The 17578-nt window shown below is 37.1% G+C and overlaps 2 protein-coding genes across 4 annotated transcripts in view; both read right to left on the bottom strand.

The window, feature by feature from the left end:
- Positions 1-1381: 1381 nt before the first annotated feature.
- On the bottom strand, positions 1382-8542 carry LOC136417375 (dynamin-like). Its single transcript, XM_066403044.1, has 15 exons — positions 8153-8542; positions 5553-5626; positions 5347-5496; positions 4978-5181; positions 4735-4927; positions 4457-4666; positions 4092-4299; positions 3512-3649; positions 3297-3454; positions 2956-3250; positions 2788-2904; positions 2533-2736; positions 2303-2483; positions 1991-2050; positions 1382-1777 (listed from the first exon to the last, which is right to left on the bottom strand). The coding sequence occupies exons 1-15, from the start codon at positions 8314-8316 to the stop codon at positions 1713-1715; spliced, it is 2421 nt and encodes an 806-aa protein (XP_066259141.1). The 5' UTR covers positions 8317-8542; the 3' UTR covers positions 1382-1712.
- Positions 8543-9610: 1068 nt separating this feature from the next.
- Positions 9611-17578, bottom strand: part of Cad87A (cadherin-87A) — an 85200-nt gene continuing 77232 nt past the window's right edge. For 2 of the 3 annotated variants that reach the window (XM_066403254.1, XM_066403253.1), the window contains exons 12-23: positions 16736-17323; positions 16083-16673; positions 15795-16028; positions 14421-14641; positions 14167-14364; positions 13938-14109; positions 13087-13879; positions 12885-13035; positions 12620-12831; positions 12211-12310; positions 11841-12002; positions 9611-11782 (exon numbers count right to left, since the gene is read on the bottom strand). In XM_066403254.1, coding sequence (XP_066259351.1) covers positions 11642-11782; positions 11841-12002; positions 12211-12310; positions 12620-12831; positions 12885-13035; positions 13087-13879; positions 13938-14109; positions 14167-14364; positions 14421-14641; positions 15795-16028; positions 16083-16673; positions 16736-17323 — 3563 coding nt within the window. In that variant the 3' untranslated portion in view covers positions 9611-11641. Of the gene's footprint in view, positions 11783-11840; positions 12023-12210; positions 12311-12619; positions 12832-12884; positions 13036-13086; positions 13880-13937; positions 14110-14166; positions 14365-14420; positions 14642-15794; positions 16029-16082; positions 16674-16735; positions 17324-17578 lie in introns of all 3 variants that reach the window. The other variant, XR_010752823.1, reaches the window with a different exon arrangement.

The following is a 17578-nucleotide window of genomic DNA, read 5'->3' as shown; positions in this document are numbered from 1 at the left end:
TCAAAGTTCTTTAAATATGACATATTTTTTTGGACACCCTGTATGATATTTATAAAAACTTTTCACATTAACCTAATCTACCATATCTAGTTAACATGTCAGAAAATTTTCGTAAAGCCAGCTTCAATAATAGCTGAGAATTTTAAATTTTATAGAAATGGTGTTTTAGACAGATTTTTCTTTTAAACCAAAATATCTTTGAAACGGTTAGGTTTAGGTATAGGAGTATCTAATAAGAATTTAATCAGCTTAATCCCTAGATTCCAAAAATGCAAAAACATACTGGGTGTCCCATTTGAAATAAGGAAGTTGACCTTGACTTCCGGTATAACCGGAAGTGATATGACCTTCAAAATATTTTAAAAAAGTAGAGTCTATCTATATTAGTTTAACTCCCAAATATCAAAAATTTAGATTAGTTACAAGTACAAAAGTTTCTAATGAAACAGTTACGTGAATCACCCTGTATAGTTAGTCTTGTGTTCGAATGTTCATATGAATCAATTTGTCGAAACGGAATTGCTTTTCCTCTGCTTCCATTATTAAATAGAATAATTATTACTGTATTGTTGTAAACTGCTACTTCGGCTTCCAGCGATCCGCGATTCTTATAATTTACCACTACGTGTCGATATGTGGTTGACATTTTTGTTTTTACTATTCGAGGCTTTCTACAATTAAGTTTAATGCACAAAATTAACAAATCAAATAAAATAAAGGGATAATTAATATTCTCACCTGAAATCAGCTTTGATCGCTTTATTTAACGTGTTCATACTGATTTTGTTAAGCCAGACTACAAGAGAGAAGATAATAAACAACATTTTTTCACAGCTGTTCCCGAGCTCGTTGTTGCACATGCGCTATGCGCATTTCTTATTTCGAAAGAAACCTTGACTATTACAGGTCGCAACGCAAAACACAACATACGTGGTATAGATGGCGCAGGAAATAGGAGTTTTATTAAATTAATTTTTTTAGGAATAAAATTTGTTTGTTGTAAAATTAAAAATTAACTATGAATACAACATTTAAAATTCTTAGTTCGTCCTCTTCTTGTGCATATTTGATGTTTAGTTACGTACAAACACATTTGTGGTTTGGATTTTAAATTTTTAACTGCTTCCTCAACTTGTTTTTTGGTTAAATTTCCATTTTGAGATTTATCATTTAAATTGTATATAAATTTGTCAATTGCCTACATTAGAGTAATAATTTCCTAACAAAAGATGCACCTAAACGTTTTCCTCCAACTCGTCATATGATGTGCAAAGTAACTTTTTTGGGGAAATAAAAAAAAATTCGGAATAAATTTCTTTAATTTTCCCCAGGTAGGTACCTGGGGATTTAGAAAATTTGAGTTGGTAATAGGTGCCAAATATGGTATTTTGGGGCGTGGGGTAAAACAGCCCACCTAGTACTAATATGATTTTTAACAATTTTTATAGAATGTAATTTAACACAAGCACTACATATAAAGTACAGTCGCGAAATTCTGAATATGATGACGAAAATCTATACAAATGAAGCAAAATAAACTTCAACCCAAAAAGGTCGGAAAAAAGCACAATAAAGGAAAATAACACGACAAATAAAATGCGAATTAATCCATATCATAGACAATGGAATGGATGAAGCAGCAGAAGTTTGAATACTCACGAAAACACACCCGCACATATTGTGTGCAAAAAGTGTTCTTGTTTTTGATGTTTCTAAGGTACAGAGAATATGTAAAATTCCGGAATCAAATTCTTCACGCTTTGGTATTTTTGCAGTCCTAAAATAAAAAAGTTTTGTTGTCAAATTGGGTAACTTTAATTTTTTTCTGCAGCTAAATCGTCCAGCCTTCTCTTCATTATCGTAATTTGTTAAATGGAAATATCTAATTAATAGAATATCATTTGTTCCTATCGATTTGAGTATTTTTACTCTTTATTTACATGTAAATGTTTAGGAAATCTCACAATAAATGTTAAAAATTAATAAGTACCTAGAGGGGGAGGAGGGGCAGGTCGAGTTGCAGTTTGAACCGGGGTTGACATCCTGTATCCTAAAAATTGATAATTTTCATTAATGAAATAATCTGCACAGTTTGGCATCGGCGCGTTGCGCTTTTTGTCAAAAAAATACAGGTCAGCTTCACCTTATTGTGAAGAAAATTTACAAATATTTCCCCATTTTTTCATTGAAAATTGTGCAATTTCAAAGATTTCAAAATAATATAAATTAAAATCATTTTTTCTTCGGCATGTCACTTCACTCAATATCGGTCAAGTCTTTGAGTTCATTGACCCCCGCTTACCTCTCTTGGTTTCAGCAGATGGTATCATAGCTCCAAAAACCTCTGTATTATTCATTATTTGTGTAGGAAACGAAACCGAGCACTCTCCGATAATATGAAGGGCCTCCTTGCAGGCATGATACATCTGCATCCTCTCGTTGCGTCTTCGCACTTCCTCCGGGGATTCTTCCATCAAATCGTCCTATGCAGATTTGGTCAATTAAGGTCTAAAAAAAAGGAACCCCCCTTACTTGATTCTCTGTGGAATACACGTGCAGAAGTAGCTCTTCGCTGATAAATTTCTTGGTGGAGTTCAGCACGAAGTGGGTGATGATTTTGGGTACCAAGTCCTTGGTGGACTTTTTGATAATGTTCATGTAGCTATCTACTAAGTTCCTGATAACCTCTACTTGACGCTTCAGCTGAGGGTCTTCGTCCTCTTTAAAGGAATTCAACTAAAAAGGAGTTGCAGCATTTATTGGTTCAGTGATGGTATAAGTCATTACATCGGTGCTATTGTCTTCTTTTAGTCTTTCTGGATAAACTCCAGCTCTGAGCAATGAGGCCTTCCAGGAGTCTTCTTCATCCAGGGAGTTGCAGCTCAGCTCCAGCTGCTTGTTATCCTAAAATCTGATTTCATATAATATGAAGGGATAAACTTGAGGAATTGGCACCTTATAAACGTTTCTTCCGTTAGGGTAAAACAGGCCAAAGGTGTGTCTCTTTGATATGAATTTGTTCTCTAAGTCACGCAGCTTAATCCCATTTAATGGCAAAATGTACTGAATTTCCTTCTCCGTCTCATCTTTGAACCAGGCCAAGTTCTCAGATGTTAAAACGAACCAAAAATCTTTGGCTCCTCTGATTACGCTTTGATTGTGAATGCACATAACTCCTTTTCTAATTACTTGATTGCCTGGGGCGGTACTGGTTCCCGACCTCATACTCTTTTCTGCCTGGTTTTCTGCGCTAAAATTCATATTGCGGTCTCAAAAATTGGGAAATGCCAACTTACTTAGCAAAACCGATGAAGTCTTCATGATTGGTATTCATGTAACTCAGCTGACAATTGATGTAAAGTTGCAACTGATCCTTACATTCCTGCTCAGTTTTACTGATTTGTACAGAAATGATCCGCTTCACGGTTTCACGTAAAACTGGGTACTGTGACATCTAAATTCCAACCTGAGTAATTTAAAGATTTGCTACTTGGACAATATCAAAACTTACTCTTTCGGTGCAAAAATGGGTGATGTTTAATAGTTCTGAGACTACCAAATCTACGCAAATCATGCATGGGTTTTTCAGTCTGGCTATTTGCTTCTTCACTATGGCATCGAAGGCCAAATCGGGGGTGAATAATCCGATCTGCAACAATAAAATTTCAATAATTTTTTTTTGGGTGAGGAGGGGGAGGGGGGTGCATTGGTTCAACATCAGAATTCGGGTTACCTCACCAAATTTCAAATATTCTGTTCATATTGTGAGCGCTTTGGTTTAACGCCGAGATTCAAATTGACTTGGTTTAACGCTGAGATTCAAATTGACTTGGTTTAACGCTGAGATTCAAATTGGCTTGGTTTAACGCCAGAATTCAGGTTGCCTCGTTCAATCTCGAATATTCGGATTATATTGGGAGTGTATTGGTTTAATCTAAAAATTTGGGTTATGTTGGTTTAACGCCGAAATTCTGGTTGCCCCATTTAACTTGGATTTTGTACTAATGAATTCTATGATCGTTTTTGAAAAATTGGTAAATAATTGAAGTTTTTTTGGCAGCTAGTAACCACTGGGGGTATATTGACCTTACCCGAATTCCATGAATATTGCATATGGCTATAGCAATCTCTTTGCGTAGCTCATTTTCGTCAAATTCCATTTTGACGATCTCGAATGGAAATCGTTCGTGGAAGAGGGAGTTTATTTTGGCCCCTCCACACAGCTCGCTTGTGTTGATTTCACTGGATCTAGAACCTTCCAGGGCTTTTTCGAATTCCAAGGAGAAGTTTTGAATCATCCTGAAAATGCAGGCGAGTTTCAGCTACAGGAACGAGCTTGCTGTAGGCCGTTCCTTACTACAGATTTTATAATTTCGGTCTCATTTGATATCTTGCATGAATTTTTTTTTAATTTTGATAATGAACGTGACATATCTAGTGAGAAATTATTACTTACTGCAATAACGCCTTGGTCTTGACAGTCTTATCATCAGGCCTAAAATTCCTGAATTCGCCTAAACTTTTCTCCAAGCCCACCAGCTGTTTCTGTAGCTTTTCTCTGAGAGCGGGCAGAGTGTTCCTAATGTGATTCGTTAACTGAGCATTTAGAGTTTTCTGCAGATATGGGGTGCCCATTTTGTCCACCATGTGCCTGTAGGCTGGATGTCTGAAATTTACCACATTATCAAAGCATCTTTCACAGATTCTAGATTTTGAGGCAGTACTGGTACTAACCTCAAAAAGAACTCTCTTTCAGCTTTAATCTGCAGCTTAATATCCTTCCCACCCTCTAGATCCTTTTGAGATCGGTTGATAACCCCCACGTATCCTCTCCTGAGAGACAGCAATTTATTTTCTAAAACGTCCCTTGCATCAGTACCCTGATCCATGAGATCTAGTTTAGTTATCACCCCTATAGTCCGGAAGCCTGAAAAGCTGATGCTTTAGCACTAGTTCCTGCTAAGCCAGATCTTCTACCTTTAGGATCTACTTCCTTGGAGATCTGCAGAGCGTCCGAGTTAGCCAGGTCAGTATTAGCAGGAGTCACTGCTAGTATAAGACAAGAGTCGCGTTTAATATATTCTAAGATCATTTTTCTGATCTGAAGCTCAATGTCTGGGGGCTGGTCCCCTATGGGGATTTTAGTCATGCCTGGGAGGTCTATCAAGGTCAGGTTGAGTACTAAAAGAATTTTTTTTTAACTCATGATTTAGCAATGCGGCAATAAGGGAAATTTCCTCTGTATGCCTTCAAGAAAGAGAATGTCAGGCAATGAATTTTCTATGACTAAGAAATTTAGTGATGCTTGACTCATGAGTGAGTAATTTGTATGAACGTGCATTTTACCGTTTGGAGAGTAAACTTTCAGGTTTATGGGCATGTTTGATATGCCCTTATTTTTCCCTGTGATTCTATCAGTGTCTGCTTCAATCTCCCGTCTAACTTCATTGAAATCTGAGTACTTCTGGCCTGGCTTATGCAGGAATTCTGCATATTCTGTAAAAGTAAATAATTTTCAAGATGGCATTGGCGATATTATGTGAAATCTCTACCAAATTTTGCATGTATGAGTTGCAGGACCAGTGGTCTTCTAGTCACGATGCCAGATCCTCTAGGGAGAAAATCCCTGGAAACATTTATATTTAATTATTGTAAGATGTGTAGGTGTAATTAGATGTATAAATATAGCTTGTAATTTTGTTATCAGAAATGTGTAATACTAGATATCGGAGATAGGTAAAAATTTTTAATAAGTATGGCGATTCTTAGTATTTACACATTTTGTATCTAAAATTGAAGTTCATTCCTATGATGAAATATTCACTGTATTGCGAAAACGACATTCTGCCACCGCTTTTCAATTCTTGCAGCGACTTTATTTAATGACGATACAAGAAAATCAAATATAATAAACAAAGACAAAATTTTAAAAATCGATAAAATAACAAAAATAAAAAAGGCACTTGAGGCATATTAATATACAGTTTGTTCAATATAAGGATGTCCAGCATGAGAATCTCGAACGGCCTTGGCTTGATTTTATCAATTTTTTTTGTCCAGAATGATCTTAAACTTTTTTTTTAAACAGGGCCTTAGCAGGTTTTTGTCGATTTTAAGATATTTTTTTAATTCTTCCACATGTCTGTCTAATTCATCGATGCGTAGTTAACGTTACTAAAACGTAAGAGCTTATTTTTTTTCAATTATCGTACATTACCTAAATTACCAAATTATTCAAACAAGTGTCCATTATTTGCTAAGCATATAATAACATCTCCTTGTTCTTGTAGCTAAAACTTTAATAACATTTGGTCGATCAAAAGCTTTAAGAACGCTCTTTCGTGGTTATCTGTTGACAAACATGATTTTTGATATAGCCCTAAAGAAAGAAATCTAAACGAGTCATGTCTGGAGAATGGGCTGGCCAAGGATGTTTCGAGTCGGTGCTCATTCATGTTCCAGAAAATTTATGCGATAGAATGCTTAGATCATCCTGTTAGAATTAACAGTTATGTGTTAAAGCGAACAGGATACTATCTAAGGCAATTTTGCAGTGCCAGTGCAAAATACAACTTTTTTGAATAAAGTAAAGACGTAAAAATAGCATAAAATTAACTCTTGAGTTATAGAATATTCTCCTTGCGAATTTCAGGAAATTTTCTTTCAAACCATATATTTTTATTGGTCATAAAGGTCAGGACGATGCGTATTGTGACCTTCATTAACGTGTAAACTACATAGTGTGCGATCATAAACCCAGTGATAATGAATAGTTCTCACAAATTAGCAAATCGAAAAAAAATCGCTAAAACACGCGTTCAATAGTTTTTTTGCTTTTCGGGTACGAGTTTTTCTGATTGTAGCAGTACACAGGGTCGTAATATGCTTAAATTTTCCAAATTAACATCTAACAATATTTTTACATTTTCAGATTATCTGCCTAATTCTGAATATTTTTTAATGCAACAGATTCCATGTTCATCTTCATTTATTCTCGAATTTATACGGATATTCGGTAAAAATGAGACGATTCACCAAGATTCCGTCCCCCAAAGCTCCAAACCAGGGTTACTCGGTCCACTATACAGTTAAATATTGAGAGAATCCTGAATTTGAATGAAAATTGAAAAAAATGAAAATTTGATTTGAACTAAATACAACCAGGGTTCCAGATGTAATATACCCTTATGCTACGCCTATGTGCGTTACAGTTTTTTTGTAATACATTTAACGTAACTAAATTTGGGTGTCCATTATCCTCAGATAAGGGTTAAATTTTGTTAAATTAGCATAACTGCAACATCCCGCTAGCAAATCAATCTGGTCATTTATCTAAGTGTTACGCTTTAGCAAGGTGAATAGTAACTTACCCGATAACATCATTTTAGTTGTATTACGCCTATGAACATTAAGCTTTATTTTATTAGTTAAGAACTCAGCAACTTGTAATCACTGTCTCAGATCTCTTTCAGATTCTTCCACACATTCTTGGTTGAATTGTTGCATCGACTTCGTCAACCTAGTTCCTTTCTTTCGTAAACCTGATTAAGACGGCACTATTTAACAGTACAAGAAACTGCTTCGTGAGTTGTTCCTGAGTTTGCTATTCTGAGATTCGTTGCAAAGACATGAGTTTTTCTGATTAGAGCAATGCACAGGGCATGTCACAAAACAGGGTCGTGATAAGATTTTTAGTACGATATTTTCAGATTCTCTAATCGCTTCTAAACATTTTTGCTCATTGTATGTCCATCCTCGTTTATTTTTACGGCTATAACGATGAAATATCTACTTTTTGCCTCGGCAGGATTCAAAAGACATTTAATTCTTTTGCCGTTTGCTTTGCTGCGACTGAATTCTGCCTTGGCATCAGTTAACGAATCAATAATAATTATTTCCACCAGTGGTTTTTGGATGTTGGTTTAAGTAAAGGAACAAAATGCAGTTTGAGCAGTTGAATTTCACTCAATGGCATTTGCGCAAATGACCCTTAAGATAATTTTGTTGTTATCTAAGTGAAGCGATGTCCGTAAAATTTCAATTACACGTTTCAGAGTCTACATTAACGACTTCACGTGCGATAAAATACATAATAGAAGCCATTTGCTGATTATCGGATGTCTCATATTTTTCTTTAAAAATAGATACGCACCTGCCCACGAAATTCTCCAAGACGGAACTTTTTCCGGCACTTTGACCTCCCACTACCGCGATTTGAGGCAAATCCACAGTCAAATTCACACCTAGTCTTACGAAGGCATCTTGCAACTTATTCACTACGTTTATTAGCTGTTCCATCCCTAAATTCCCAGACATTTTCTACGAATATGACGATGCAGCTCACCTCACGAATCCGGCACCAATACAACACTAAACGACAAATAAACCTTGTTGATGTTTATTCATCACCAGCATGCCTTTAAACTAAAACGAAACTAATCAGAGTTTGCTGTTAGTGAGTCACTGATGCGTTTTTACTTAATTATTGCTAATGGCTGAACTAAGGCGTGCACACTGTATAGAACTGCTACAACAAATAGTGACGAACTGATATCATATGGAATTTAATTTTCCTGTTATCATAAGACGAAATCAGCAGGGTCCTCCCTCTCTGCTTTAGAATGATAAGGATCTGGCTATGTAGGCCATTATGCTTTCTGATCGCATATTCGGAATTTATTTTTCATTCTATTGAAGTCCTTGATGGGTTCAATTACATGCTCGATGCCTATTTGTTTGACTATAAATAATAGTTAATTAATGCCAAACGAGAAACAGACTGAGGCGCATGTATTACTTTTTTGAATCAGGCACTTACTGAGCAATGTTGGTTGCAGAATCACGCGTCAGATTAAAGTCCACGGTATCGATAGCTTACTTTGCGCAAGACTGCACAAATCTTCAAAAGATTGTTAGAATAAAGTGTAATCAGAGATTTTAATTACGTGGTCCCTCGTATGTTTTTCTCCATTATTTCCAGTGTAGCATGCTGCAATTATAAATCATCTGTTGTTCCTCCTCTGACTACTTTGAAACTGCGAAAATCAGAAACAAAACCACTTTTTCAAAAACAAGAATAATGTTCCCAAAAGAGGTCCATGCCCTGGCCCACGATCTAAACTTATGACCGAGGATTCATGCCAAAATGGCGGTCGCCCAAAGGGAAAATTTCTATCTTATACTCAAATTAGGGTCCTACCTACTAATTTTTTTGCAAGCTTTGTGCCTTTTCTGATTTGAGGCATTTTTAACGTATAACTTATTTCTGAAACAATTCAGGCAATTTGGTGAATAATCTAAATAACATTTCTAACGTTGGAGCTGAGTTAAGGGCATATCCATCTGGAAATTACTTTGCACACGAAGAGTAAACTCAGTTTTGGTTGAGACCTGTCTATACAAATGTTAATAATTTTTAATCTATTCATGTTTTAACGGAAAATTTCAATTTCAAATACAAATGAGGGCCGTACCCAGTAACTTTTCCTTGCAGGATGTGACTTATTACTGAAGAAACCTTGACAATATGGTGACAAAACGAAACGAAATTCCTGACGTAGGAACTAAGACAGGACTGCACTCGGCGACAAATGACTCTTTAAAATAGTTATTTTGTTCAATAATTTATTTAAAATTTTCTCTATTATTAAATTATACCTATATATTTATATTTTATTCATTATAGGGTAAACCGAACTGTTTCTTCGCCAATTAAAGACACTGAACAATTATGAAATTACTAATAAAAGAAAAACACACAAATTTGAAAATAGCTTTGAGGCGCCATATTATCAATGCACTGCTCTCTTCATCAGAAGCACATGTGTTCGTGGCTATTGTTCTTGGTAAAATTAGCAGCACATTCATAATTTGGCCCTAAACAAAGCCATTTTTCAGTAAGCCAAAGCCGAAGGTGCTTCAGCATCTTTTAGCTAACGACAAACAGTTTGTTTATGAAACTAAAAGTAAAACTAACGATGACAAATAAATATAGAAAACATTATGGCAAAAAATTACAATAAATCTAATACCTTCGGGAAAATATCATTATACAGTACAAAAATCAAAATTAACGCTATAGTTGCCTCCATTTTATTTTTACTCTTGTAGGTGAAAGTTATCTACAGGGCGTCCAAAAATGCCTTAAGGACGACATCATATGTTACATTTAAATTAATCGAATTTGATTTTTTTTTGGACACTCTGTGTACATTTCATTTTTCACCCGAACTAAAATTTGTACACTAGAATTTTACTCAAACACCCTTTTATTTACTACTGGTTTAGACATTCACTCTGAAATCACTCACAAGGAGGTACTTTTCGTCAAGTGAAAGAACCTACATAGAAATGAAATCACACTGCTCTTTCAACCCGAATATTGTCAGTTTCGAAATTTACAATATGTACTTACTACCTACATATATACAAGGTGAGTGAGTTTGTTTTAGACTCTGGCAATTGATGGAGAACTTTACTTTGAGTCAATTATGACATAAACGTATGTCGGAAAATCCTGTTTTTGAGACCCTGGGTATATATGAAATTTTTATTGTAGGTTACATCCGTTAAGCCCCCTTTTGTCATCACCACTGACTTCTTATTTTGAAACAATTTGGTGCGTTGTTCAAATGAGAAACTTTTTCGGTTTTGGATTTTCTTACTATCTGAAGCCATTTTCTAGGTATTTAAGAGAAAAACTCTCAGTTCATGGAGGTTTTCATATCCACTTCCAAATTTTAGCGAATTAAGAACGAATCATAATATCGATCAGGTCAAATATTTTGAAGTCATTTGGGATTGTCTATTCACATTAGCGAGCAACGTAAAATAATAGAAAATTAATGTTTCACGTAACAATACATGATCTGACCTGATTAGACGTGACCTGATCGAGAATGCAAATCGTCCTTTAAAATAAAGACGGAGTGTTTTTATCTTTTATTCCCAAACATTTCGAAAACTGTTACAGGTTCGAAAAAATGGAGCGTAAAACATTTTTAAATTGAATAGAGAATTCACCATTTTGAAAAGAAATACTCAGTGGATACTAGAAACAGTTCCTGATGGCGAAAGACAACTCAACGCCATCAAAAAATCATCCGGTGTTAAAATCCTTTTGACATGACGGATCATTGAGAACAAGTAAAAATTTGAGTAAATTATCTCCAAAACTGTATGAGGAGAATACTTTAAAAAATCTCAAAATTTGGCACCCTGCATTTAAGAAATCAAGTGTTTTTTGACATGTATATTACATGCGTACATTTATGTAAAATAATGCTCTCCATCCCATGCCAGAGTCCTGCTAGTATAAACTGGTTCACCCCGTATAGCATTTCCTAGTGATACTTTACATATCAAAATGAGTAATTCAATTGAAAAAATTCTACATTTTTGATGAAATTCGAGCAACTCAGTATTCGGACGGTGTCAGATAATTCGAACTAATAAAATGTTCTGTACATGCTCATGACGATTTGCTCTACCAGAGTATTCATGTGCAATGAAACCCACGGAGAAAAATAAACCTTTACGTATCAAACTCTCTTGAACAGCAGTTAAGTCTTCTTGTAAATTATATTCCAATTTTCATATAAATCATTGTCTATTATTCTTCTTTTATCCACGTTTATCACACTTAAATGAGCTCTGTGACATAGTCAGCTTGAGCAACCCTATTCGGATGGCCCCTCAGCGACCCGTACTCGCTCCCAGCGTCACTGAGCTGATCAGGAACCTGGAACGTCGACCCCTGGAAACCCATTGCGGATTCGTAGTACTAAAAAAGGAAAAACTTTTTTAAAATTTTATTTATTTTTTAGATTAGCTCTACTGACATTGGGGGCATTTCGCAGGGAACTATTGTTGCTCCCAGGCTGCTGCTGAGCTATTCTAGATAACGTGGCGTACTCGCCCAGATCATCCCCTGGTCCTGGGGAAGCTAAGTTCGATAACTGTCGCTTATGAGGATGCTGTATGGTCGCATATGTGTTGTCCTCCTGAGAAATATTTGAGAGCTCTTTTGGTGAAAAGAAGACAAGTGTTAGGTGTTAGTTTGAGTTAGTCAAACCCCAGGAATATCCATCTTTAGTTGGTTAATTGCTCCATTCGTGGATATACCCGGGGCGATAAAACATTGAATTGCTAATAAAGCTGGAAAAGTAATTTTAGGAAAATGTGAGGATTTTAAGCAAGGATGAAGCTCACCGGCATGTTGTCCGCACTACTTCGCCTGTTGGTCGGCCCTAATTCAGGTTCGTTGAACACCTGCATCGTGAGCTCTTGTTCCTCGTACAGCTTCAGTTTCCTGTAACAAATTTAACTCTTACCGCTATTAAAATTCATGAAAATGGGCAAACAAGAGCAAGATGAACAAGTGGGGAAGTTTTTGTAGTTCTTTTTTGAGCCACCCTGTAGGGAATATTCCATCGACATTAATAAATTTTCCTCGTTGCCCCTAGGTACGAAGATTGTTCTGGCTATGAAAGGCACATGCAGATTATGTCTTTGTAAAGAGTTTATGACTTTAAATTGAGATCTATCCTCATCCAGGCTTGGCCACATCCCAACCCAACCTCAGCTTGTTATCTTGAAAGTAACCTAAACCAAGACTTACTGCTCGATCCATAGTGGATTCTCCGTTGTAGTTAAATCATCAATGATCGCTTTCTTGATCAACGCATCCTTCTTCTTCAAATCATCGGAGGGCGATATCACCCAATGTCTTAGGCAGCAACAGACTATGATGAACGAAGTCACCCCCACGAAGAGAACGATCATGAGGGCGATGAGGGCTGCCAGGGCTGGATCGAAAGAGTCCTCCTTTTCCTACAATAATAAGGTTTTGTAAAAAATATCCAGATTTTGGGAGTTGCGCTTACTTGAGCAAAAGCTGGTACAACATTTTCAATGGCAAAACCTGCGTAATAATCTTTGAGAAAGTCGTACTCTGAGTCGACGATTTTTAGCACTTCTGGTACTGAGACTATGGAGCTCGTGGCAGGGTCCACTGCCAGGATATACATGTCAGTCCTAATAACACAATTTTATAGCTTCAAAAAATTTTAACCCATTCATACGCACCAATCCTCGTTTTTCCTCCCTCCGTTTCCAACATGAAACCGAATTTCATCGATGATGATTAGGAACTGTGTGGCATTGCTCAACTCCGTAATGATCTCATCCTTCTCTTTCAACACCTCATCTTTAGGCCTAGATAGAATCACCCGGATTAGCTGTTCGGGCTCGAATACCCATACATGGACCTCGGTGTAGGCTTCCCTTTCAGGGGACCCGTTCTCCCTAGCTACGATATCAACCACGAACCGATGTTGATTATTCTCCGCCAGATACGTAGCAGTATAAACCTCCCCTCGTTGACTGATGTTGAATGGAGATGGAATTATCGAGCCAGAGCTTTTGTGGGAACGATATTTGTAGAGATTTGAAGCTTTGATGTAATAAGTGAGAGAGCCATTGATGCCATTATCTGGATCAAAAGCTGTGACGTTGACCACGAATTGGTTAACGTTGGCCATGGCGTTGACTGCCGCATGATAAACTGGACTCCTAAAGTAGGGCTCGTTGTCGTTTAAGTCCAGGATGGTCACCACGGCGTGTGCGATACTTTTGTCTTGCAGCAGCCCCATTTTCTCCATCTCCACCACTTTCTCTTCGGTAGCATAGAAATTCGGGTCATTGTTAGCCACAATCACCAAATCGTACTCATCCCTGCTTTCTCTATCGAACGACTTTAGAGCGTACAAATTTCCAGTGGCTTTATTCATCTTGAAGGCACCATTCTCGTTTCCTGTTAGTATGTAGTAGTAAACTGCTGCATGCTTGCCTTCGTCCCGGTCTAAGGCTTGGACATGTCCTAAATTAATTCCCCATTGGCACAGTGTTTAACTTAATTGGATTAATTTAAAAAAAACCTATTAAAGTCTCCGGTTCGTTGTTTTCAGTCACATAAAAATGATAAGGATTGGCTGCTACAGACCCAGGGAACTCTGGCCGATTATCGTTTTCATCCACCAGCAGAACCGTCAAGTGGCGCTCCTCTTGGTACCATTTAGGACTCCCATGATCGCGGGCCACCAAAGTCAGCTATTTCCACAAAAATCTGATAAACTGAAATTCAAATTGAACTCGAAACGCACTTACCTCATACCTGGATTTCTCCTCTCTGTCCAAATCCCTCTTGAGTTTCAACTCTCCGTTCTTCTCGTCGATGATGAAATTGTCGGTTTCCTGCAGCATCTGATCATCAATCTTCAAATGGTAAGTCACTCGGCCATTTTCACCCTGATCTTTGTCTGTAGCTTTAACGATGAGCACAATCAGCCCCTTTGAAGCTGCGTTCTGAAGTTTGAGCTCAGATTTAAACATATAAAATGCATGAAAACAGGAGATCTAACCTCAAGAACGTCTACTGTAGAGTTTGGCAGGAATGGCATCACAAAAACTGGTTTGTGATCATTAATGTTTATCACGTGCACGGTGACAGAAGTTGTATCACTGAGATCACCATTTCCAGCCCCATCTCTAGCTTCCACTGTGAGATGGAAGGTTTTGGTTTGTCCTAGAAGGGACTTGTGGGCGTATAGAATTCCGGTGTCCAAGCCAATGAGGAAAACGTCTAGAAAAGTTGTTTTTTAATATAATTAATTCATTTTTGTTTTTAAATTATCTTGGAGGTTTGCTGTGCTCATGAAATCATTGATGTATCGTAATATATTATGCATATACAGGATGTCCGTTTTTGGAGTTCAACCATGAAGATCTCGGAAACCATAAAATATAGGGGTTTATTAAATTGAAGTAAATTTGTGAAATTTCAAATTCGAGAGATGCCATTTTAACATTTTAAAAACTCAAATTTCCTTTGAAGATATTCGAAAATAATTGAAATTTTTGAAAAATGATTTTATTTTTTCCTCATTTCGAAAAGTTATTTAAAATTATTGGCACTTCATCAGTGTAACTTTTCCTCTTCTACAACGTGGCGATCTCGTATTTGGGGTCCAACGTTTCGGTTTTCGGCAACCATCATCAACTTCGTTTTTTCTCATGGACGCTATCTCGAATTTTCACATTTTTGAATTCAGCTATTTTTTCTGTTTATAATGATGTACCATATATTACTGTTCATTCTTGAAGATTGATGGAAATATCGAAAACCGTCTGTTACGCGTTGCCTGGAAAACAGGATTTGTACTATTTCCACCGAATTTCAAGACTGAATCCTAATATATGGCACATCAGTGAATCAGAGAAAATAGCTGAATTCAAAAACTTCAAAACTGAAGATGGCGCCCATAAGAAAAAACAAAGTTGATGATGATTGCCAAAAACCGAAACGTCAGATTTAAAATATGAGGTCGCCACGTCATAGAAGAGGTAAAGTTGTACTGATGAAGTGTCAATAATTTTAAATTATCTCTCCAAATAAGCCGAAGAAGAAATAAAAACGTTTTTCCAAAATTTACGTTTTTAATACCTTCGAAAGTTATCGATTTTTTTAAAATTTTGACACAGCATATTCTTGAAGTCCAAATCGCGCATTAATGCCTTAATTTAAACGACCTCATATCTTTTATAGTTGCCGAGATTCCCCATGGTTGAGCTTCAGAAAGGGACACCCTGTATATGCGTGATATAGTGCGATACATTAATGACTTAGTCATTAATGTAAGCCTCCCTAAGCGGACTTTTAATGATCAAAGGGACAAAAGTTATTTTTACAAATTGGTCCCTTGTACTTTGAATATTACAAAGATGGAAACCAGTACCATTGTCATTTCCAGATATAATATCATAATGGACGTTGCCATTGATTCCAGAATCCATATCCGTGGCATTCAATTGAATGAGAGGCACTGGGGGGTTAAGTCTAACATCTTCCATGACGTCGGCTTCGTATGATTGGCTGCTAAATTTAGGGGGATTGTCATTTAAGTCATTGATGGTAATGTATACTGGAACCGACATTGATCTTCTGATATTAGCAGGAGCTTTATCGCGAGCTGAAACGTCAATCCCTGTAGTTACTGTGAGATATCGTGAATTTCAGTACTGACCTACAACCTGCAAGACGCACTCGGTGATTTTCTCATGATCCAAAAAATTAGAATTTGCCACGGTAATCTCTCCACTTTTCGAGTCAATATCGAAATTTTCATTGTGCTCCCCAGTAAGCTCATAAACAACTTCCCCATACTCCCCTGCATCTTTATCCACGGCTCTAACACGTAGCAAAATGGTGCCGTTTGGAGAATTCTCATTAATGGAGACGTTGTAGGTTTTTTCCGTGAATATTGGATCATGGTCGTTGAGGTTGATGACTTTGACTCGAACCAAGGCTGAGACGTTGAGTTGGGGCAAGCCACTGTCGTTGGCCCAAACGGTAAAGTTGAGGCTCTTAGTTTGCTCATAGTCGATCCTCTTCTTGATCTGCACGATCCCAGTCCCCTGATTGATCCTGAAGTACTCACTCTCAGGATCAATGGCGTATCCTGCAATATCAGAATCCTCATCGAAGGCCTTGTAAGTGGCCACTATAGTGTCCACTGGTAATTCCTCTTTAATTTCCAAGTAATACTCTGGGTGATCCAGAGTCCAAGGAGGTACAAAGTTCGGAGGGGAGTCATTGATGTCTTGAATAGTTATAACTAGAATAATAGCGATTATATCAAAAATGTTTTGAAATTGGAAATTAGTTAAATTGACACACCTAAAAGTCCCTGTCCTTGCTGCACCGTAGGTGCAGTGATGTCAGTCACCAAAACTGGAATTCTGACCAAAGCAGCCAAATCGCGCTGCAAATTATTGGCCACAAACACTCTTCCTGAATCCTTATCAACTGAGAAGAATTCTTTGTAAAGATCATTTCCGAAAACTTCATTCCCGTGCTTGTCCAGGGCGGTAATGGGTTCGGTTGCAGCGAAGTTTAAAGCCTCCGAAGTATTTACATCGGGATCCAATGCCAACAATGTATGGATTACAGACCCCACAGCTGCATCTTCCATCACTTCAGCTTTCTGGGTTGTAGGCACAAAATAGGGCAGTTTATCGTTGGTGTTGATAACTTTGATGGTCAAGGATGCAGTGCCTGTCAAGGCAGGCTCTCCATGGTCTATGGCTAAGATTTCAATATTGTACGTGTTTCTTCTATCGAAGTCTAATTTGGAGGCCACGTAAATCACTCCAGTGGTGTTGTCGATTTTAAAATCCCCACTGGCCCCTTTGGAGAGGGAGTATTCAATGTCTGCGTTTTCTCCTGTGTCTGCGTCAGTGGCTTGGACTTCTAGTAAACTAGAACCTATTTTTGGATAAATTAAAATTTAAAATTAATTCTATTTCATGAAAAAAAAGTTTTTTTTGGTATTGTACAGGGTGTCCGCGACGAGTGTATGTCATATAGGATGTCCCAGAAAGAGCCCGTTACATTCAAATCACACATAAGTTAAATTAAATTCGACTTAAGACGGGCGCTAACATAACTTTAACTCCGTTTTTAGATTAATTTTCCAAAAGTCTCAACGGGTCAGTTCAGGTTAGCTCACAGGCCGATTTG

Source organism: Euwallacea similis, chromosome 28 (genome assembly GCF_039881205.1).
Source record: "Euwallacea similis isolate ESF13 chromosome 28, ESF131.1, whole genome shotgun sequence".
In the NCBI taxonomy this organism is placed as follows: domain Eukaryota; kingdom Metazoa; phylum Arthropoda; class Insecta; order Coleoptera; family Curculionidae; genus Euwallacea; species Euwallacea similis.
This window is presented reverse-complemented; position numbering and strand designations above follow the sequence as displayed.